Genomic DNA, 23,141 nt, shown 5'->3' with positions numbered 1-23,141 from the left:
GCCTGCTCTGCTCTGAACAAACCAAGGGACCTCAGCCGCTTCTCCTATGTCTTGCCCTTTATACCCTTCACCATGTTTGTAGCCCTCTTGTGGACACTCTCTAGTAGTTTTTATGTCCTTATATTGTGGCAACCAAAACTGCACACAGTACTCAAGGTGAGGCCACACCAGCAGAGCAGGATAATCCCTTCCCCCGACCAGTTCGCAATGCTGTGCTTGATGCACTACAGGGTACTGTTGACCCTTTTTGCTGCCAGGGTACACTGCTGACTTAAATTCAATTTGCCATCAACCAAAACCCCCAGATCCGTTTCCACGGGGCTGTTCTCTAGCCTCTTGTCTCTCAGCCAATACATATATTCAGGGTTGCTACATCCCAGGTGCAGAATCCAACACTTGCTCTTGTTAAATTTCACGTGGTTGGTGATTGCCCAGTCTTCTAACTTGTCAAGATCTCTCTGCAAGAACTCTCTACCCTTGGTGGAGTTAACAATTTAATGTCCACAAACTTAGTATACCTTCAAGTTCTGCATCCAAATAACTTACGAAAACATTAAAGAGAACTGGACCTAAAATGGAGCCCTTGCAGAACCCCACTATAGGCTGGCTGCCAGCCTGATGTAAACCTATTTCCTATAAGCATTTCAGCTTAACCCATCAGCGACTTGTTCACCCATCATATTATGTGTTTGTCTAGCTGTATGCTGGACATTTTGTCCAGAAGGATACTGTGAGAAACAGTATTGAAAGCTTTTCTAAAATCAAAAAGATTATATCAACTGGCTTTCCTCTGTTAACTAGGTGGGTAACTGTGGTGGTTTTACTCAGGTGGACAGCCGAGCTCCACCACAACTGCTCTCTCCTTCCCCCTCCTCAAAGGGAAAGGTGGAAGAAAATATGATGAACAGGGCTCAAGGGCTTCTCTTCTTCAGGCTGAACACCCCAGCTCTCTCAGCCTTTCTCCGCAGGAGAGGTGTTCCAGCCCTCATCATCTTCATGGCCCTCCTCCGGACCTGCTGTAACAGCCCCACATCCTTCTTGTGCTGGGGGCCCCAGACCTGGACGCAGCACTCCAGGTGGGGCCTCACGAGGGCAGAGCAGATGGGGACAATCACCTCCCTGAACTTGCTGGCCACTCTGTTGATGCAGCCCAGGATGCAGCTGGCCTTCTCCACAATTTTACCAGGCACTGAAGTGAGACTGACAAGCCCTTAATTACCAGGGTCTTTTTTTTTCCTTTTTTTTCCCCTATTCTTGAAAACTCTGACATTTGCCAGCTTCCAGTCAACTGCGACCTCTCCAGATTACCAAGACCACTGAGAAATAACTGAGGTGTCACGATGACTCCATGTTGAATAAAACATGTTATGATAATGCAGTGCCTCAGCATGAAAAGTCCCAAACAATGATCTCCAAGGTCATGTTTAGCAGCCTGACCATGGAAATCACCACTGCAGCACTTCACATTACAAGCATTAATACAAGTATTAAAATACAGGTGAGGCAGCATGTAAGAAGTGCTGAGGATGGGCAGTCGTACACAGAGTACAGAAACTGCCCTCTCCTACAGGTGACTGAATCATTAAACAAGGAAACACTAGACATTATTACTAAAATTCATCTTTAATAAAATTTTAAAATAGCTATTGCAAACTTTATTTGAAAAAAAAAAACAAACCAATGACAATTTTTCAAGATCCTGTGAATCAGTCTAGTTCCATAATATTTGTTCTATTATTTAAAAAGACAGAAGCAATTTGCACAGCCAGCATGTTAGTTCACAGCCACTTGATCACAACAGCTCTTGAAAGCACTCTTTTCCTACCATTTATGATTTGATCAAAAGTGAAAATATGTATGATGATCCTAATCTAGATCTAAGTGTGTTTCTGACCACCTCAAAGCAGACAAGAAGTTTAGTTCAAATTGCTTAAGGCCTGACATGAAAAAAACAAGAGATGCAATACCCAACTAATGTATGGTCCATTACATCTGCTTATATGGGCCAGCATTTTTATATTGTCTTCCTTATATTAGTATCCCGCCCAACCTAACAATACTAAAAATCACAAAAAAAAAAGGAAGAAAATTAAATATAACACCTTAAGATCCAAGCAAAGCTGATGAAGCTTTGGGGTAACTGCTACAAAATACAGAAATAAAATGAATTGTATGAAACTAATGAGAAATCTTAGCAATGGAGTTCTGGTGACTGAAATGTAGCCCATATACAAATGACGTTCATACGCATCTGAAAAGAAAGAGCTACCCATTAGGAAAAATAAACACTGGGTTGATCTAATACAGCACAATGTCAGACTTTATTGCACAAAATAGCATTAGTGCAATGATATTTTCAAGTGGCACACAAAAATATAATAAATCAAATAAGAAACAATAGTGAAGTCAAATTTATTTTGACATGGGGAAAGGGGAATCTAATAAAAACTCAAAAGGCCTGATCACAAAATTGCTGTTATAGTTTTATCTATAAATTACTAGTGATAAAATTTAAAGTCTCCTAGGTATTTACAGCACTAAACAGATAAAGATGGTTCAATGCATAAAAATTTATGGGAGAAGAAGGCTGTAACAGAAAAACAGAAAAATATTGACCATTACAAATAAAATTGAATAAAGTGGGTGATTTTTTTCTCTTTGGTTAGTGTTTGAGATATCAAAATGATTCCATTAGGCACCAGTTGCTTTCCAAATATGATCTTTCCCTAAAAAACAGAACATCATACATTATTGGGCACTTCTTGAAAATCCTGTATGCTTTTAATTGCACATACATTGCACACTGTAGTACATCAGAGCCGGTATAATGAACATGTATATAAATATGCTTTCTACATAAATCTGCTTGAACCAAGTACTGTCAAGATTCACACCAACTTGAACACATTTGGAGAAATATTGCTAGGATATTATTCTGAAAACTTACTAAAAACAATTTTAGAATCCCAAGTCTGATTTTCGAAAGTGACTTTCAAGCCAAAACAGAGGCAAGTAATGTTGGACTTTGGCTCTTCAATTTTTTCTGCACCAGTCTGGCCAATTTTCTCTTTTATCATATGCCACTGATGTGCACAAGCTAGCAAGCTCTTGGTTTTGAAGTAAATGAAGGAGCCATGCCAGGAACCAGAACAGATGTCGAGCTGGCCCAGCATGAAAACTGCAAACTCTAGGGTGCTGTAAACCTGTTTTAAGCAGCACTCATCACAGCATGAGCTCTTCCTGTTACGTACAGCAGCATTCAGCACAGGTTTATAGATGACACACATAAAGAAATCTGTAGAGAAAGTTTAGCTAAGATCATGGATGACAGTGAAGGTAGAACGTGGAGTAGGAACATTTAAAAATCTTTAAAAGCCTTTAAAATGCATTAAGGTTTTGTTTTAAGGCCAGTCCCAAATAAATGATTATTTCTCAGTGATTTAATAAGATGTTAATGGACCTGCACAGACTATCTGTTGATAGCATGGAGCTGAAAAGGACACTGGAAGTACCAGAGAACACTCGGACTTCAAAGAGCAACCACACAAGAATGTTCATGCAATGCAACAGGAAGACTCCATCGCAAAATACCTTTTCCTGACTGCTTTTAGCACCACTATAAAGCTTCTTAAAGACCTTGTTCAAAGATTTCCTAAAGATTTTTTGCTAAAAGATTTCCCAGTAACTTCAGTGGGAGCATGGTCCCTCTAACATCAAGAACTCGCTTTACAGAGTAATGCAATAAATACATATGCTGAACATTTGTGAACAGGTTCCTACACAACAATGAGGAAAACAAAAGAGTCACTGTGCAACACGGTATTACTTTTACTCTGTTCCATTCACTGCCAATTCACAATACACAATACAAAATCCTCTGCAACTCATTCAAGGCAATAGTCATTACTACAAAGTGACTGAAGGCATCTTTCAAGGCAACAGTGTTGGGAAGTTAAGGCCACCTGACGTAAACATTTGTTTAAAGTCATATGCTGTACATGGTACCTTTAAAATAACTTAAGAACAGAGGCATTTGGATGTCTGTAGTGATATACTACAGCAGAGAAAACAAAATAAAAAAGGATGTTTGTTCACTGACTGACAATTTCCATGACATGGTGCATTATGACTGATGCTTCTTAGTAGGGTATGCAAGGCAGCCAAGAGCCATTTAAAAACATGTGTTGTTTGTCTCAAAAACAAATGTAAGGGAATACTTATAAAAGCTGCTCTGTCTGAAATTAGGCTGAGCAGTTTGAGTCCATTTCTCCACAGGGTATTTGGGAAACTGGGATCGCCTGCAAAATAAAACTATGATTTTATTCCTACTATCTACTGCAAAGGAGTGGGTTATCTCTGGTACATCTCCAGTAGAAAATAAACCTCTATCACAACATTAATCAACATTAATCAGACACGAATGTCCCTCTTTGAAACTTTACATATAGTAGAGCTGAAAGTACATGAGCTTCATGTTCTTGAAATGATAGCAAATGGAGGCAAATGACATGTCAAGGCTGCTGTCCCTAAAGGCAAAGGAAGATCTGCTTTTATAGTTCATCAAGAAATAAAACCTACAGCAAAACAATCCCAGTTTAGAGTGTGAATGTTTTTCGATAAATTACACTTCGCACTATTCAATCTGTGCTCCCATCTATGAGTAAAGGATTTGAGACACAAGGATATATTTCATTTTTGCATCGTGGTTTCTATTAGCTTTGGACCCCTATAACCAAAGGCATGACTTACAGAGGGTCACATTCTGCAACCTACTGACTAAGTAGTGCTTTGGATTTCAATACGTACAATATCACTTCGCATGGGTCACAGCAGCATGGGAACCCATATTAAGGCACTAAACAGCCACTCGAAGGGCTAGATCCAATGTGCACCGAAGACAAGTGAAAAGCACAAATTGGCTACAAAGAATCAGGCCTCAGCTCTGCCAGAGAGACTGAACAGAATCCCAAGTTTCTGAAAAATATTGTAAATTCTAAATACAGGTAAAGTAAAACAAATAACTCCGCCTAAACTAGTTTTGTAGTTAAAAAACAATATCTCATATTAAAAAAGCACCCAGTTCGAGAAATTCTGCCCTCTTTCCATGCTACCATGAACTAATTTCCTTTTCTGAACAAAAATACACATAAGCATAAAATACAAAAATATACATTTTAAGCAGTAGCAAAAAATGAATAAAAATTAGAAATTGCTCAAGGAAAGTGACTGACACGTAATTCAATGTGTACATGTACACATTCCGTCTCAAAAAGGTACGAAAGGAAGGGAATCAATAGCCTTAAAATTTCTGCTAGTCAGCATAACAACAATTAATTTCATTTTAATAAGTCAGAATGTTATCAGCTTCCTTATCAAAAAGAAGTAAGCATTAAATATCACAAGCAGTGTTCAAGAAGGATATATGGGCTGCTCAACAGTGAAGAGGTTCACTCAGGAAAATGCTGGTGCAGGAGGGAAGAGCTCCCAAGCTCACATATTTCCACATTCATAGAGACATTTAATTTTCCCCACATGCAAACAGCCAGTTGGGGTGTAAATGTCTGCTGCTCCAGGAAGACTTCATCATCCCTCTTCCTCCCTCCCACTCTAACAAGGCACTTAAACATACAAGGGTATGCTTAAACAAGTGTATTATGTGTTTTGCTGAACACAGAATGTGTGTGAAGCCCACAGCTACTAAAAGCCTCCCTGCCAACAAAACCAGGACTTGCACCTACAGATGGCAATGAGTTGATATGGCACAAAGAGCATTGAACAGCTCAAGAGCTATGGCACTTAAGCTGTTAACAAGATGACAAGGCAAAATACAAGATCTCCCAGAGTGACATTTCTAGAAAAAAACTTAAAACCAGACAAGGATCAAGGCAACTGTCATCCCACTCGCAATAAATATACCAGGGGACACCAGTATTCTCACATGGAAAGAGAATTAGGTTTGTTTCTAAATAACCCTGGAAAAAAAAAAACTGCCTCAAACTTATATTCCATCTTCAATGCATTTACAGTAAAAGACTTTCAGAGTAAAATCCATGAAAACATCCGGAGGCATTATTTTCAAACGTGATTAACTTATGAATTGGCAAAAAATCCACCTGGCTTCTTTGCAATGATTAAAAAAAGACTGACAATTTTCTGGAGTGTTCAGCAGTTTGTAAATGCAGCATTTTTTGGCTCTTGAATCTGCTCTGAAGCAAACTCCTTTTATTTTTCATATTATTCCCCATGAGAGCATAGAGAAACTCAGTATTAGTGTTAAGTGTCATGTCTGCAGAACAGAACAACGCAAGCTCCCAGCACTCGGCTTACCAACATTGTAAAGGAAGAGGAGACAGTTTTTCAGAAAAGCACTGTAAACTAACATACATCCCTAAAAAATATGCAAAAATGAAAGCTAAGGTGAAAGGGAGCAGGAACATGGAGCAAGGTTTGCATTTTCTCAGACTGCTTTCTTGGTAACTCTGTGCTTCTTCAGAAAATAACTACAGTATGAAACTAACACTTGGAAAGTTTTTCCAGCAGACGCTTAAAGAAATTTTCTGGCACAGCCAGAAATTTACCATATGGGCCAGCCCTGCTCTCCCTGAACACAGCAGGAGTTAGGTCACTAATCACTGAAGATGGGCTGGTATCTGAACATAAAATTTTCTTTGGCTAATTTATGGAAATGTTAGATGTGAAACAATCTGTTTCTTCTTAGAGCACCCAACTGCACAGCAAGTTTACATGAAGAACAAACAGCACACAGAACAAGGAAGCCAAGGAAGAGTGCTGAAGCAAGGCTGGAGAACCAGATTGGTGGCAAAGGCTGCAGTCACTTTCACACAAGTCACAAGGGGTTATACGTTGCATTACTTCTGAATTGTAGCTTCTCACTGCTCTTCTCCCTGTTTAGAAAGGATAGTTAACATAAGTTAATGAATTTCTGAAGACTGTCCAACAAACGGAAACTCACAACTTAGATTAAAAGGAGTTTGAGACAGACTGCTCATCCTTCCTGAAATAAATACTCATAATGAACCAAATTTCTGAAATGCTACATGGTTTCTAATAGAGTCCCCTCTGTAGAAAGAGAACTATGTCTTCAAACATTGGACATTCAGAGTGTAGATCTTGATTTATATATTTATATATATATATACACACACACAGTAACTTACATCCATTTATCTTGGAAAGATTTTTATCAGATTAGCTTCACAAAGAAAGCCTTTTTAAAGGATGCACTAAACTCTAATGCAGACCTTGTCATAAACTACAAAATACTTCTCAAAGTGGGTGTTTAAGCCTAGAAATTAATCTCTGTTCCTTTCACAAAGCAAATATCTTCAATACACTCAGACAACTATACTGAGAAACACTCAAGTGAAAGGCATGCAGTCATAGACTCAGTCTCAACAGTGAGATTTCTATTCAGAAAACCTGATCAAATGTTTTAGAGGAAATTTTACCCCTGCCGGCTCAGGAACCCCCGTAATAAAGGAATTCTGATGTTTTACCTGGCAGGTTACTGGCTCTGACACATAAGATATCGGTCTCTCATAACTGAGTCTTTTTCTCACTATTATGTCTGAGAGCTTCAGCTTCCTGACTCTGGGACTGCCTACCTCACCTAGCTCTTGCTCCTGCATTTTGCTCCCCAGTTTCCTGAAGGGTTGCCACAGAGCCAAACAGACTAGAAGACTGGAAAGCCATGCTCATTTCAAAAACATCAATGCATGTTAATTGCTTACAGAACAAGCTTTTCCAAAGTTTCATTTGCTTGTGGTTTGAAGGTTTTCATTCCAACTAGAGACACTGCATTTTTATTTTTTTAATGAGACAATAATCAGTTTCAAGCATCAGACAGTAAAAAATAAAAGATATCCTTAAAGGGATATCTTACTAAACAGTGACACCCAACAAGCTCTGAACAAAATCAGATAAAAGAAGTAGCACAGTCATTTGAATGTGCTGAATAGCTGTGCATATTAACCCTGGCAGAGCTCCTTGCTGGCACCACTACACTGGCATCCAAGCCAGTTCTCATACCTATGCTGGTTGTAATATCTACCACAGAGACATGCCTTTTTTGATAAATGCCAGAGCATATGGACTTTTTAGATATCTCCTAGCTCTGAATATGAAGCAATGAAATCAGACGTGACTCTGACTGTAACCATCACATAAAATACACACTTGCAGCATGGTTCACCAACTACAGAACTGATGGAAATTAACAGAATAAAATAAAAGCACCCTCCTGTATTAGATGGGATGGAATTCTCTCAGAAGAAATCAGACTCGTGGCATATGTGTATACATGTTGACCAAAAATATGTCTATGCTACATGGTAATAGGAGTGAAATCTTGTAAAATAGTATTTGAAGCAATCTTTTCCTTGTAGTTAAAACCTTCTACTGCAGCACTGATTGTAATATAAATTTTAGTCCTTAAGGATATTCATTCTTATCTTTAAATGAATATTTATTTATTCATTGAGAGGTTATGGATTCTAAATATATTTAAATAGAATAACAGTATTTACACATATGCATTTATACACACTTTCTGTACACATATTCATTAGTCTATCTAACAGTACTCTTATAAAAGAGTAGGTCCTCAGCTCTTCTCCCAATCACTGAAGCATGTGGAAATTTGTTTTGGCCACAGATTCCAAGTGTTATGTGTTTGCCTTAAATAAAAATTGCTCCAAGTTGTTAAGCCACTAGGACTTAAAACATGCTCTAGGTTAGTGAGTATTTTAGCTACATCCGTTAATTTTCTATTTTAGTTTAAACTTCTGGGATTGAATAAACATTTCAGCCTAAATAGAAGAAATGTGATTTTTACTCAGCTAAAGCAGTACACATTTGTATTTGGTTGTCTTTTGTCCTACGCTAAAACAAATCAACGTGAAGAAAATTGCTTATACAACTTTTTAATTCCTTATCTCAAACCAAGCCCAAATCCTTAATAATGTTTCAGCTGGCTGGTATAATGAATGCTTCTCTAATATCTTCTCTAGCAGCCTATAATCTTTCTTTGCTTCTCACTTTGCCCAAGCAGAGCTTTGTACATATCTGCCTTTCTCTAAAACACATGCCATTTAAAAAAAAAAAAAAAAAACACAAATTGTTTTTCCCATGTACATCTTTTTTACATAACTATAGAAAACAAAACACTGACTTTTTCTCCAGTGAAGGACTCTCTGATTAAACAAGAAACAGATGCAAAAGCTACTTGAAAGATAATCATTAACTTAGTAAGTGAACCGCAGTGAAGTTCCTGCTTCATTTTGGTAGTTTGCGGAACACATTGAGAGCCATACTGAAACCAATTTATACCAGCTGACAATTAAGTTATGACAATTCACACCATCTAAGGAACCAACCCATGAGGACAGCAAAATGTATACAGGAAAACACAACTGTTTGTTAGAAAACTTGGTGTGTCAACATCAAAAAGGTTGCAGTTCAATGGAAAATGTAAATTTCAGTGCAATGTGGCTTTCTATTCACTAAAATTTGTCCCATTTCCATGAAAAGAAACTTTATATTTTTAGCTTCTGAATCACCAAGATCCATTTGGAATGACTGACACTTACTAGGTTCATAGTAATCCATTATAGTCACTGAAGCATCTTGGATATTTGCCACTTTGAAGTCTCTCACAGCCGGAATATCCACACAAACCTGTGTTTCATTTAGCTAGAAAAACAGAAGAGAAACATCCTGAGAACCCTGCTGATGGTGGTTCATAGAAGAGATAAGAACTTCTAACTCATTGGCAGTTCTCTTCATTTATAAAGACTTGGAGAGAGGATGCACATAAAAACGCTTATTTCACTTGTTGTTACTTCGGCCAAAACACAGACTTGTTAAAAAATCTGCCTACATATAAATGATTTCACAAGATTTTTGCAGTCTAGAAACCCCTTACAGTGGTGTTGCACCTATCCCATCAGTCTCTTTCTTAGAAATGGAACTCATCATTCAATGTGGATAGCAGTTGTTGATTTCCCCAAAGAATACAATCATACTGTCTTTCCGACTTTAAAATCTAGAATCTGGCAGTCAAGATTAGCATCACTGCAAATGCATTTCTCTGTTATTTTCAACTTACAGTGTCTAAGTATAGGTTTACTTTTCCATTTTCCTCTTCCATCTTCTTAATTGTGTTGTCTAATGGAATGAAATCCGGTGACACAGAGAAACCACTGAGTAAGCCAACCTCCATGAGCACCATACCACTACTGGGAGCTGCACCAGAACCCAAGTACCTTTTCAAAATACAGAGGCAAAGAAAATTTTAGTAGAAACACAATAGCAAATTCTCCAAATAAATTGTTTAATTATTACATCTCAACTATGGAAGAAATAATGCTCAAGAATACTTAAGAAACAAATTGAACAGAATGCCAACAAGAAAAAAAAAATATCTAACAATAAAGAGATAAGAATGGATTTCTCTATTTTTCTGCCTAATTTCAACCACATACGAAAAAATAGGTTTAGCACTGACAAAACTACAGTATATAAATGATATGAGAGACAACACTAGGACAACACTGACAGCACTGGCATCTTGAAATGCATGTTTACATCACACATACATATGAAATAATGTGATTAAACATATGTTTGAAAAGGAGGTAATTAAGAAACCACTGCAGGAACTCTTGCACTGAAATATTCATATTTCCACTCAAGGATGCATTGCTTTACTTTTATTCGTTTTTGGAGGGTGAGATAAATGTCTCTGAAAAGTCTCCCAAACATTCCCATATGCCCTTGATACAGACTGATGGTTCCATTAACAAAATCATCATCAGATTGTTCCTCAAAACTCCAGTTTTAAAATGCATAGCTGTGTTATTCATCCAGTTTGTGAAAAAAAGAAAATTTAATAAATTGAGTTCCTTCTTTTTTTCGTGAATAATGCTTATTATTACATTTTCTTCCAATCTGAGAATCAGATACTGGACTTAAAAGCTTTGCTCTATTGAACAAACCACAAACACCATGGTGCACACCAGAACTATCAAAACATATTTATGGTGTTCTGTGCTATAAGTGACACTTACGTGACCTACAAAAGATTGTATGGCTTTAAATAAAGTAGGTGGCAGAAGAACTCCCCCTCCTCCCTTGTCATGAAAGGTAGATGACTATTGTTGTACTAGAATAGAAGTGTCTCCAACGCTCATTTTGAAGGCCTGACAGTAGTTGAAAATAATTGAATAAAACTATTTCTTTGTAGAGCTGGATGGTTTAAAAAAAGGGAAGACTTTCTTTCAAAGCAATGCTGTTAAGCCTGGCAGTATAGCTGATTGAACACAGATATGATTTTGAAAGAAATACAGCATAACTGCTGACTTCAGTTGGCTCATGAGATTAGAAACAAATGAAGCCATCTGTTGGATGATGGGCTACACCAAAGTAGCTGCTATTGAAAACAAATAACCGAATTGGAACTGGATGTAACTATTTCTGCTTAATTACCAATGAGAGAAGACAAAAATACTCAACCTGTTTAGGTAACCTGGGTTGCCACCAAAATACCACCAGTTAACCCAGCTAGCATGGTATTGCCAAGAAGTGAATATGATACATCCCTAGAAGTTATAAAGGTCTGGCTCACTTACTTAGAGCGGGGTGAGTGGGAGGGAGAAAAGGTGAGATAATCTGCAGATTGGAGAGAAAAAAACCCTGCAGAGCTGCAGCCTCCATTACTTGATTATGCATACCCACAGCTAGCTAAGCTGGTTGAGATTTCAGCAGTCTTTGCATTTACCTGCTTTGGTTTCTTTACCAAAAAGCCACGTTGCATTGTAAAGATTGTAACTGGACCAGCTGTAAGCTAATTCATGAATTTAATATAGGTAGTGCATATACTATGTAAGGGGCTGAGGAGAAGAGGAGGACTAGTGAATCAAGCCAAGCAACCAGAGATGAAGTCTCAGCTTAAAGAACAGAAACACAGAATACTAGAACTTAAACTGTTCCACTTTCCATGACAGAGCTGATGGATCTTAATGTTCCAAGTATTCACCTGGGGTAGTTTTACAATGCTGTTAGATCTTCCCAATATCCTTTGAATGCTTTGCAATTAAAACATCATCCTACAACCTTCCAGAGAGCTAAGTCTCTTCCTGTCTGTATTCCTGAGTCAAAGTGCTGAGCTAGAATATCAGAATGCTCATCCAAGGTTTATCCCAGACCCATCATGTAAGCCTTTACATGTCAGGAGTTGGTGCTAGACTTTAAAAAGCTGTTGATACTTCAGAGAAAACTAAGAGGAAAAAGCCCATTCTATTTCAAGAGCTCTCATATATTCTAGTGTCCTGACCACCATCTGTATCCCTGAATTGGTTAACAGAAACACATGAAAACGGGGATCTGGCTTTGCGCCTGCTGGATATTTCCCAAATTAAATCAATCCTCTCCACACTGACATCATGTTCACTATAGCTATTATTTGTGTGATGGTGTCACCTAGAGGCACCATCTCCAGTCACAGCTCCCCTGTGCAGAGCATAAAAATAATAGTCCTAGTCGTAAGGAGTTTAAAATTTAAATAAATAACAAAGAGGACACAGAAGAAAGGAATGCAAGAGTGAACATGGTGGATAAGGTGATACTTTGCAAATCCTGCATTTACAAGGAACCCATTATAATATCACAAGAAGTAAACAGTGTTTCAAGAAGTATTGACAAGAAGCAGATGATTTCCTTCAATACGAAGAGTGTAGTCACCTCAACATCCTTGTAGATAATAAGAAATAGAAGATTTTAAAATGTAAATACATATATAAAAAGAGATACAGTGTCCTCAAGAGTTTTCTTTGAAATACTCAAATGCTCTTTAACCACAGAAAGATGTGTCTACTGAGAAAATCATGAGAACATCTTCATATGTTTGTTTTAGATACATGCATAGACACTTTTACAGTAAATAGAAAGGAGGCAGCAAAGCAGTCAAAGAAACAACCTGGTTTAATGACTGGCTGACCTAGGAATATGCAATATGACTATTCAGTGTCACCCATTCTCAGCTGATTGAATTTCTAGCAGTGTACAACACATCTAGTGACTGTTCTATGGTCTCTGAGATGATACTTCAGCAGTCTCAAGTCAGTTCCTAGTAGATGTTTACTGAACAAGAAGCATCATCCCAGATGCATCCCCCAACCCTTATTTAGGGGAAAGAATAAAATGACATTGTACAGAAAAATCGCCACCTCTTTCAACTCCAGAACGATGTTTACATTATGTTATATTACTGAAATCATACAGATATGATACAGGTAAATGAAAGACCACAAAAATACTTGCACAGTAAGACAAAACTGCAGCTGAAGCTAACATTACATAGACATGGATTTTGACTCTTGTCAAAACTGTTCCAAGCTAAGTTTATTAACAGAGATGAACAAAGAATGATTACTTCTATTTCATGATGTTTTTTAACACTTCAGAAACTTGTTTCTCTTTTTATAAAAGGAGGCATCTACTTCTATATCAAAAGCAAAGCATTCTGTTCATGACGGGTAACAGTTATGGGACTGTTCCTGCAGTCTGTTACTAGAACACTGAAGACAGCGGTTCAATTTTCAAGTCTGTCCAGGGTTCTCGGTATAGCTAAGAAGCACTTGCACCAAAGAAGCTTTTGAGTTTTTCCTTTTATTTCACACAAACTCTTCCATATACCTCTAACATGTAGGGAAACGCCATATTTATGCATGCCAGTAAAAAAATCTCATATGATCTGGCCAGCAACCATTCTGCACAAAGGATCTATTCGTATCCATCAGCTGTCACTAGATTTATTGACTTACAAATTGCTTCTTAGTTTAATTACTAACGTTTTTACAAAGTAATTCTTTTGCTCTCTTTAATTGTATGTTTATATACCACACACTAGTAAATCCATGTAAACATATGGAAAGTTTACCTTATTTTAAGCAACACAGCTATTGTGTAGACAAAGAGGTACATGAGATGCTCCAACTGAATTACTTACCTTGTGCACACATTCAAGGTCAAATGGTTCATATCATCTTTGTCATCCTTTACATCAACATTCAAGTCAAAAGCTTCTTGTTTTCGCACAGATCTGAGCTTCTGATCAGCGTATTTTGTGTTGTAAATAACATTGAGCTGTGGATTGAACATAGAGACATTAGAGGACATATGTAAAGCAAATCTATGGGGTTAAGGCACTAACGGTAGAACACCAGAGGTGTGATCATATGAGACAGGATACATGACCTTTTATCTCACAGTTGGACACATGAGATCCCTAGGGCAATCTCTGAAAGATCTATTTTCTGAACGTTTTGTTATGCAGCCCAAACCAATGCAATTAGCTGGACACATCTAAGTCAGACACAAAGGAGCTCTAGGAAAATGAGCAATTTTCTTCCTAGTTGCTTTCCGCTGGTTTATAATGTGTGCAGCTACTTCCTGACAGTATGAAATGGGATGAATGAAGGCAGACTTCAGAGACTGACACCCACTGGGTTAAAAAAAAAAAAAAGGCTGGAAATAAAAGAGCAAGAGCAAATACATAGCATATGTACAGAATTTGTCTTCAGTTTTCATGTCACAGCATTCATACACTCAAAACAGATGAGAAATAGCACATCACTCCACGCTTGAAATAATGCAGTTTTTATGCACTAAGTAGTTTCATCACCTGTTTCATCTGTGGAAAGACAAAGCTACAGTCCTCACTCTGCTTCAAAGACAGAGCTCTCGCCCTTTCTGCTCAACGAGTGCCAAATTTTTTTAATTGAGCCAAGTAAGAAAGTATGACAGGATGTCTAAGAGAGAACAGTAACAATATAAAATAAGTTCATCTATTAAGCACAGTTTAAAGAGTTTCCAGTTATTTAGTGTAGATTGTGCATAAAATGCTTGAAGCAGTGGTAGAAGACTGGTAAAATCAGAAGCTGTTAAAGGTGGCATGAATAACTGGGGAACAGCCTGATTATCTCAACAACCTATAAAATTACCACTGCCAACAGCCAAAGCAGAAATGCTGGAGCTGAAATTGAAGAACCAAAAACCCTCATGTTATCAGCTATGACAGAAAATTATGTATTAAAAAAGAAGAAGAAGAAGAAAACAGGCTGTACTGCCTACAGAATTGAACCTGATGAGGTAAAGAAACAGTTTAATTATTACTTGCAGTGGTTCTTTAAAACTGCCTTGGTACTACACTGGAAGATGGAAAATGCGACAGCAATTCTTAAAAGAGTACTGGGGGTCTAGAGAACTACAGATTTTAAGTAAACTCAGTATCTGTACCAGAAAACACAGTGGAAATTACACAAGTAAATATGACACTTTTAAGAATACCTGTTGCCATCAGTTACCCTAATTAAGTGAAAAAACATGGACAACAGAGCTCTGCCTAATATAAGGTTCCTGGATATTACACAGGCATGTAGCTGGTTAGGAAGATAACTAACCAAAGATAGCAAAACAAAAGAAGATGCCAAGGGATAAAAGGTTGTTAAAAGACATGAACAGAGGGTAGGAATACATGAAAGGATTGATGTCCTAAAGCAATCTGTGATGTGTGACCACTGTTAAACATCTATAATTGATGTAGAAAACGAGGTGAATGTTGATGTGGTAAAGTTTGCTGATCATGCTAATTCGAGGCATCAACAATAAGAATTACTGCAAAGAGTTGCAGAATAAAAGAATTTTTATGTACATAATAATGGGTTTTGAACCAATTACTACCAGAGCTGCTTGTTGATCTGTGAAAATATCGTCTCAGTGGTCAGCAGTGATCATAAATATCAAATAAAATGATGAAAAAGAAATAAACAAAGGCTAGGAACATCATAATGATACACTGTAAAGCCAAGCTGAAGCTTCTGTCCTCCAAGAAAGGTATAGTATAATTTCAAAAGGCACAGAGAAATTTGACTAAGCTGATCAAAGGCAGAAAATAACTTCAATTTAAGAGATGGTAAACTAGATGACAACTCTCGAGCCATAATTTGGAAGGACACAGTTAAGAGTCTACAGAATAGTGACCATCATGAGAAAGATGAATAGGAGACAGTTTTCTCATGCAACGCAAGATTAAATTGTGGAATTCCTTCCCACAGGATGCAGTAAATATTAAACTGTACAAGAGTTCAAGGGCAAAACAGATAACTTCACCAAAGTCCACTGAGATTTTCTATGCCTAAAGAAACTAGACAGTCAGGTAACATATGTAATTATCTTATTCTTACACTCCCTCCTAAGCATCCATCTCTGGCTATTGTGGAAAACAAGACATTGGGCTGGACTGAGCTTTGCTCTGACCCAATACAGTTCCTCTAATACCTGCTCTCCAAATAAATGAACTATTGGGAGCAGATTCAAGAGGAGGAAAAGGTAGCACTTCGTGCAATACACCGTTAGCTGTACAACTACTTGCTACAAAAAGCTGTGGTTGTTAAAAACTTAGAAAGATTCAAAAAGTAATGCATTTATGGAAGGAAAATCTATTGAAGAAAAATCTACCAAGCCAGAGATGGCACAAAGAGATGACCTGTGGATTGGGAAGGCCCCATGTCACAGACTGGTGAAGGACAGAAGGGTATACCAGTGAAATATCACTCTGCATTTGCCCTGTTCTAGTAGCCTTCATTGGTCACTGTGGGATAAAGAATAATGAACAGTATCAGTTGTCCCAGCGCATCTGCTCTAACATACTCATGTTTTATAGCCAAAAAAAAGACACCAGAAATTAAATTTATCTTTGAGAAAACATTCTAAGGCACTTTAGACTGATTAACACCCAACGTGATGTTGATGGTAACTGCAGTATCCCTTTGCTGCAGTACACACAGGACATCGCCTCTGACAGAGGACAAAAGAAAGGTTGGTGACTCAGAACTTCATTGAGATGAATCAGAAAGCTCAACTTTCAAAACCCTAGAATGACAAAATCAAATATAAGAAACTACGAAAATATTTACTATCAAAGATTAGTTGGCATTTATTTGACAGAATTGTGATTTTCAACAATGATGAAAGTTTTCATACAGTTTTCACAGATAAATAATCATTACATGTTCCCTCAGTCATCAAGATGGCAGAGGGAACTTACTTTGTTTTTGTACAAAAACAACCAGAGAATGGCTCAAATAATTCCCCTTGCAAGACCCCAGTATGCACTTTGCTTGGCTAAAGAAAAGGGAATGAAGAGGGCTTCTGGAAAATTATATTCCCTTTAGAACAGTTTCTGGCAGCAAAAGGAAAACTGTCAGTCCAAATTTAAAGGTATGATGAGGGTTGTCCAAGTTATAGGATAGAAACAGTGCAAATGGATGAGTTTTGATTTCTCATCTTTGTTTTTGTTACTACGTCCCTCACTCCTTGATACGAAAGTTATGTTCTTTCTTTCAGTCTATGCATATCTATATTCCTGTCAACCTGCCCAGCATTCCTGAATTTATCACGCTGTGTGAGTGTAGAGACAATTCTGTACAGACACTCAGAACAGCAGTGGTGTAACAGCGAAGATTTATCTGTACAACTGCTCTGCAGAAGAAGACACTACCAAGGAGAAAGCCAGCCTAGAAGCTTGCCAGTTAAAGGCATGCAGAAAATTTGGTAAAAAGACAAGCTGGCAGCACCTCAGTGATTTGTCATCACAGAAACAAAGTTGTTTTAACTTTCGCCAGAAAAAGCTAATGAATGGGAACTTACTGCCAAAGCAGGATGTCTGAAACTACATACTGAACAGGTCAATCAGCTAGTATTTTTTTGGAGTGAGTTATTGCTGTTACAGGCTGACTTTCTTTTCTTGACTTCTCGTGACAATGAAGAGAAAATGTTTTTCACAACAGAGTTTAATTAAAGCCTTCTCCTTTATACACTGTTATTTTGGGGACAGAAGGCTATTAAACAGAAACTAGCATTAAATCAACAAAACAAGCAACTGCATTTCATCTTAACCCCTTTTAAAAAAAGACTGCCAAAGCTAAATGCAGAATTGATCCACTCTTGTCACTCTGCAACCAGTCCTGGTGAGGGGGCCAAGAAAAGACATTTGAAATCTTCTGCTTGAAAGAAGTGCTTGTAACAGTATCTGGTCCAAGCAACAGCATTAGGTTTCAAAAAACATTAATCATTTTTATTACTCTAATCAATGTTTCTTTCCCTCTCCTTTTTGTTCAACTAGCTTCATAAATGTGCTTGACAGGGTATGAATTCAATGAAATTGTCTCCAATTATTTTCCTATCCCTTTTTGACTGGTTAGTTCACAGTGTATCTTCTTTGAATAACATCTAGTCCTTTGCCTAAGCCCAGTAAAAATACGGTGAGTGGAAAAAACAGTCAGTGCTTTTCAGTAACGAGTAACAGGTGATCCTCAGTTTTCTTCTCACTCCCTTCCTCTACCAAAGATACAGACTATGTCCACCCTCTGCCACGTGAGAACTACTGGTTTAGCTCTCATACATGTGAGTCCAGGTTTATTCTGAAAAAGGACAGATGAGACGAGTGATGCCAGCCAACAGTTCCTGCCATGGAGCAAAGAGTGAGAGGTAAGATCCTCTCCAGACTGCTCTCTCTATCTGACCAGGAGATCAAGGGGATCTTGCCCACTTTGTCCATATCCATCCTCCTCGAGTCTGCCAGCCCTGCCCTTGATGCTAGTCCTGGATTTCAGTGGCAACCTCCTTCGTACCAGAAGGCATGGGCCATGCCACATTTTTGAGGCATTTGCCAAGCTCAGAGCACAGTGGCTCCAGGCAGTGAAGAGACGTTTCTTCCTAGACTTTCAGCAGAGCACCTAGGGAAGATCACTTCTTTGACTCCTTTCTTTTTAGGACCCTTGCACATACCCTAACCCTACAATCATCCTCTCCTTTCCCTTACAGAGTAAGTGTCTTAGGACATCCCCAGTTTATACTCACATAATGAAGGGATAAGCTAGGAGATTCTGTTGACAACAGGACCACAAAACTATAAGTAAAGTGTCTGCTTTTGCAGTTGCACTTTTATAAATACATTTTATGAGATCCTGCAGGGTCAAGAGTGAAGGCACTGCCAACTCATATACACAGACAAAGGTTTTTTTTGTGCTTTTTTTTCTAAGAAACCATTCTGTTGGGAAAGCAGCCTTTTCCATTAATGGACCAACTCTTGTGTTTTCTGATATTTAAATAAATTACTGTTTTGACATGCTACATTTGGCCAGCAAGTCAAATCCCAGGACAGTGAATCTCACCACTGTACTTTGGCGGGCCTGAGACAATGAAACCCAGCTGAAGAAATGCAATCACAATGTCATATGCTATCTGATTTATTAAATGAGACCCAGATCTAGCTTGTGTCTGGGAAAAGGAGAAATCTCATTCAAATGGCATCAGTGTACTTTTTTTTTTTTTTTAGAATACCAGACCTGCCAAAGGAAGCAGAAGGAAAGAATTGGTCCCAGCTAAGAAAAGTTTTTGGAGAAACTACTCCAGCATGTTAAGTTCAGTATTTTGAATCAAGTCACACTATTTCTGACCCAAAGCTGCAAAGGAAAAAAAGGCACAGTGACCTTAATGAAGATGGTAACCTGGTGCTGGGTCCTGAACACCAGTTATTTGGGATCATGTTTGCATGCTCATGCAACAAACTAGAAACTTAAACCATGGTGCTATACGCCCTCAAGGAGCCCACTAACCACTGGGTTAACTACCAACTATTGTAGGTGGAAGAGCTCGTCTTGGTCTTTATCAGACATGCTGATTTGGATGTGTAATCCACCTCCTGGCAAGAATTTAATTGGAACCAATGCTTCCACAAAAGGCACACATTTCAACAAACTAGTATTTTCCAGCAAGTAACAATTCACTGAAAAGCTTCTGATCAGCTTTTATGACAAAACTAATATCAGGGAGTATTTCTCAACAGTCATTAAGGTTAAGTAATCTTAGCTGTTCTGGAGCCCCGCTCTGTTACATTTTACACACACACAATTTGAAATGACAGATGCGTAAATGCTGTCCTGCTGAGATGTTCATTCCTATCTTGGCCTGACGGTCTGAATCTAAACTACCTTCTGAAACTTTTGAACTCTTCTGTACGCATCATTTGCACTTCTGAGAGTGAATAAACATGGGTACAGGTTTTTGGTGCTGTGGCTTTTGCAGAATGGTGCAGAATGAAGAAGGTATAGCTCTAGCTGCTGGTCATTGCTGATAGGTAGTCATTGATGGTTTCTTTATGAATGTCTTTTATCCAAAGCATATTTACAAACCATCAGTAGGCCTTTTTGTTTTCCAGATGCATAAGAACACTGAAGTGAAAGTTGGACGGGAAAGAACTCGAGATGGAATCTAACCAGGCACAAAACCTTGAGACCATTAAAGGTGACCTACGTTCAGCTTTCCCAGGTATGAATAGAAGGAGTCCAGTAGGAACTCTGCCCAGTTTTGTGATAGACTCAGCAACTATAAGTTTATCTATTTACTTGTTATAGAACAATTCTCTCATGCTCAGAGACTAACATTTGTGCACTATCTGTAGTTTTTCAAAGGTCTTCTCTTTCACCTGTGTGGTTCTAAGCCATCATCACAGATCATACAACAGGGAAAAGAGACCCATTAGTCAGATCAAGTCAGATCCAATACGGCCTTCTTCTCTTATGATATTTCCCGTTAGGTTAGGGAAAAATTCGAAGGCAGAATTTCTTCAGAACATAATCTCTGTTACGTGGAAAGAGCAAGCAGCTGAAATGCATAAAACGCCTATTTAGGGTTTGCTAATTTTAAAATACAGTATGTGCTGACCCCAGCTTAATTTGTTTAAATATAAGTAAAGATGTTTGAAGTTATACCACTAAAACATAGCCTTCTGCAGCCCTGGCAGAGAGGGGATCATTATACCTCCTTCTACTCTTTGCCATGTCCTCCTGATGTCCTGCCATTTTGGCTGATGCTAAGCACGTACTGTTGGCAGTTTGCAGGATCCTTTGATTCTTTTATACTATTTTAGAGCAGCATAAAAATTGCTGGCAAACCTGGATATAATACCTTTTTTTCATTTTTAGGTTTTCCACTATTGCTGTATTCTACTTCAATAAAATCAAAATAATTCTAATAGCTAATAGTATACTTATGCTGTCTACTGAACTGTGCTTTGCCATGGTTTACCACAGGCTGCCTCGTCCATGGGCCTTTTTTACCGTGGCCTTTGTGACTGCCAAAGTACCACTGCATTTCTGCAGGAAGACGGGGTCATTTTGATATGACTCTGATCCACAAAGTGCCCCAAACCTGTCAATCATCCAACAGCACTTAAAAGGACTGGCCATTCAACATACACTATCACATGAATATGCACATTCATATGATATTAGGTTCACAGTATTTTTCAAGTAGTAAAGTGATTTGGTATTGCTTTAAGACATTTCAGAAGATTGTTCTTACTGACATGTTTAATAAAGCTTCCAAAATAGATACCTTCTTTTTAGAGAGCGTATCTTTAGATAAAATAACTGCATTGCGTACCTGAAAGACAGCAAACCCGCTTCCCTCCGCTGAGACTGTAACTGTCATTGGTTGCACAGGGGGAATCTAAAAGAAAGACGGATGAGCAAAACAGTATTTTCAGAACACTTTCAGGCAGCAGGCTTTACAAAGGCATTCCTCACTTTCTACAGTACCTCCTTGGTCTGAAGCAGGAAGCGGTTTTGAGTACCAATTGAAAATATTTCTGGAGTTTTCAAAGAAGGCGCTGTCACTGTTACATCCATTTCTGTTTTGTGTGCAGTGGTGAGAGCTGCAAACAGACTCAGGGCTTGCAGAGCCACTACAGTGTCCTGTTGAGAGAAATAAATATTTCTGTGTTAAACAGAGCTCTGCATGGTGAACTGTATGGGCCATGCCTGTGAGAGTTCACGCTTTCTGTATTGCCCCTTTTGTTGACTATGCTGAGGTCTTCATACACCTACATCCACATCTCCATTGGGATTCCACTGGTGTGAAGGATCCCAGTGCAGAAGAGGGACAACAACACAGGGCAATGATTAGATACCGTGACTTGCAATGGAGAATGTGGTGAGAGCCAGTGAAGGGAGCTCTGTGCAAGCTGTATGGAAGGCCCAACTCCCTGTTAGACATAACAGTCAGAATCTCACGCCATCCAGACACTGAGGAGAAAGCCAATGAAGGAAGTAATGATTCTGCTGTTTTACAGATGTATGCAATGATGAAGCATTAAATATCCAGCACTTCACAGCAATTTTTCAGGGTACCTTGATGACTGAAGCAAAAGCTATACATATGAAAAACTACCAATATTTATTTTAAAAAGGAGAACATGTTTATAAACCTATATATGTATATATAATTCTCTTTTATTTATCCTTATGTATGATTGCAGTCTTAACTCTCCAGGTTTTGAACACAAGAGTCAGTTTTTGAGTAATTGGTTCAGCATGGCTTAGTGGATGAGAATTTTAACATCATGGTATTTAACATGGTATTTTCTGAAGAAAAAAATACAAAAATCAGCTATGCATTTTTAATGCTTCTCTGAGATTTTTGCAGTTTGTGTACTTTCATACTGGAGTGAATGAAGTTACAGCAACCTATCAGATTTACATATCTGATCAATCTCACAGATCTTAGGAGCTGTAAGATCTTGTTGGAGAATCCCATTTTAAACATCTGAAAGTAGCAATATGCCTACCCTTTCCTAAGTTGTGGAGATCAAAGAATACCTTGAAGTTCCCTTTCCAAGTCCTTAATTATATTTGTCACATTTACATTTCTTTCCTTTAATTCAGTCAGAGTTCAAGATGTTAACATAAAACTCGTAACATAAAAGTTAGGAAATATGGTCTCAGGCCAGGCGCACGGGACCCTCTCGCTCAACAACATAAGGCTTTACAAAATTTGCTCATATCTGCATTCACATATATGTTATTCGTTGTATGGATTGTATTCCTGTATATACATGAAATATACATAATTTCATGTCCCAACATTGAAAGCATTATAAAGCAAAACATCTCGATGGCAAATTCATGGTACGCTGTACCAGGTACACAAATTACAGTGTGTTATGATACCCTAACTTACAATATATCACACATGCAATTGATTACTTTCTTCCTTATTGT

The 23,141-nt window shown here is 38.1% G+C and overlaps 1 protein-coding gene across 1 annotated transcript in view; it reads right to left on the bottom strand.

The window, feature by feature from the left end:
- Positions 1-1,607: 1,607 nt before the first annotated feature.
- Positions 1,608-23,141, bottom strand: part of CD109 (CD109 molecule) — an 82,578-nt gene continuing 61,044 nt past the window's right edge. The window contains exons 28-33 of the mRNA XM_040550897.1: positions 21,681-21,836; positions 21,526-21,591; positions 14,027-14,163; positions 10,127-10,283; positions 9,609-9,711; positions 1,608-6,905 (exon numbers count right to left, since the gene is read on the bottom strand). Of these exons, the coding sequence (XP_040406831.1) occupies positions 6,715-6,905; positions 9,609-9,711; positions 10,127-10,283; positions 14,027-14,163; positions 21,526-21,591; positions 21,681-21,836 (810 nt within the window). The 3' untranslated portion in view covers positions 1,608-6,714. The remainder of the gene's footprint in view (positions 6,906-9,608; positions 9,712-10,126; positions 10,284-14,026; positions 14,164-21,525; positions 21,592-21,680; positions 21,837-23,141) is intronic.

The sequence above is a fragment of the Cygnus olor genome, chromosome 3 (genome assembly GCF_009769625.2).
Source record: "Cygnus olor isolate bCygOlo1 chromosome 3, bCygOlo1.pri.v2, whole genome shotgun sequence".
Lineage (NCBI taxonomy): Eukaryota > Metazoa > Chordata > Aves > Anseriformes > Anatidae > Cygnus > Cygnus olor.
This window is presented reverse-complemented; position numbering and strand designations above follow the sequence as displayed.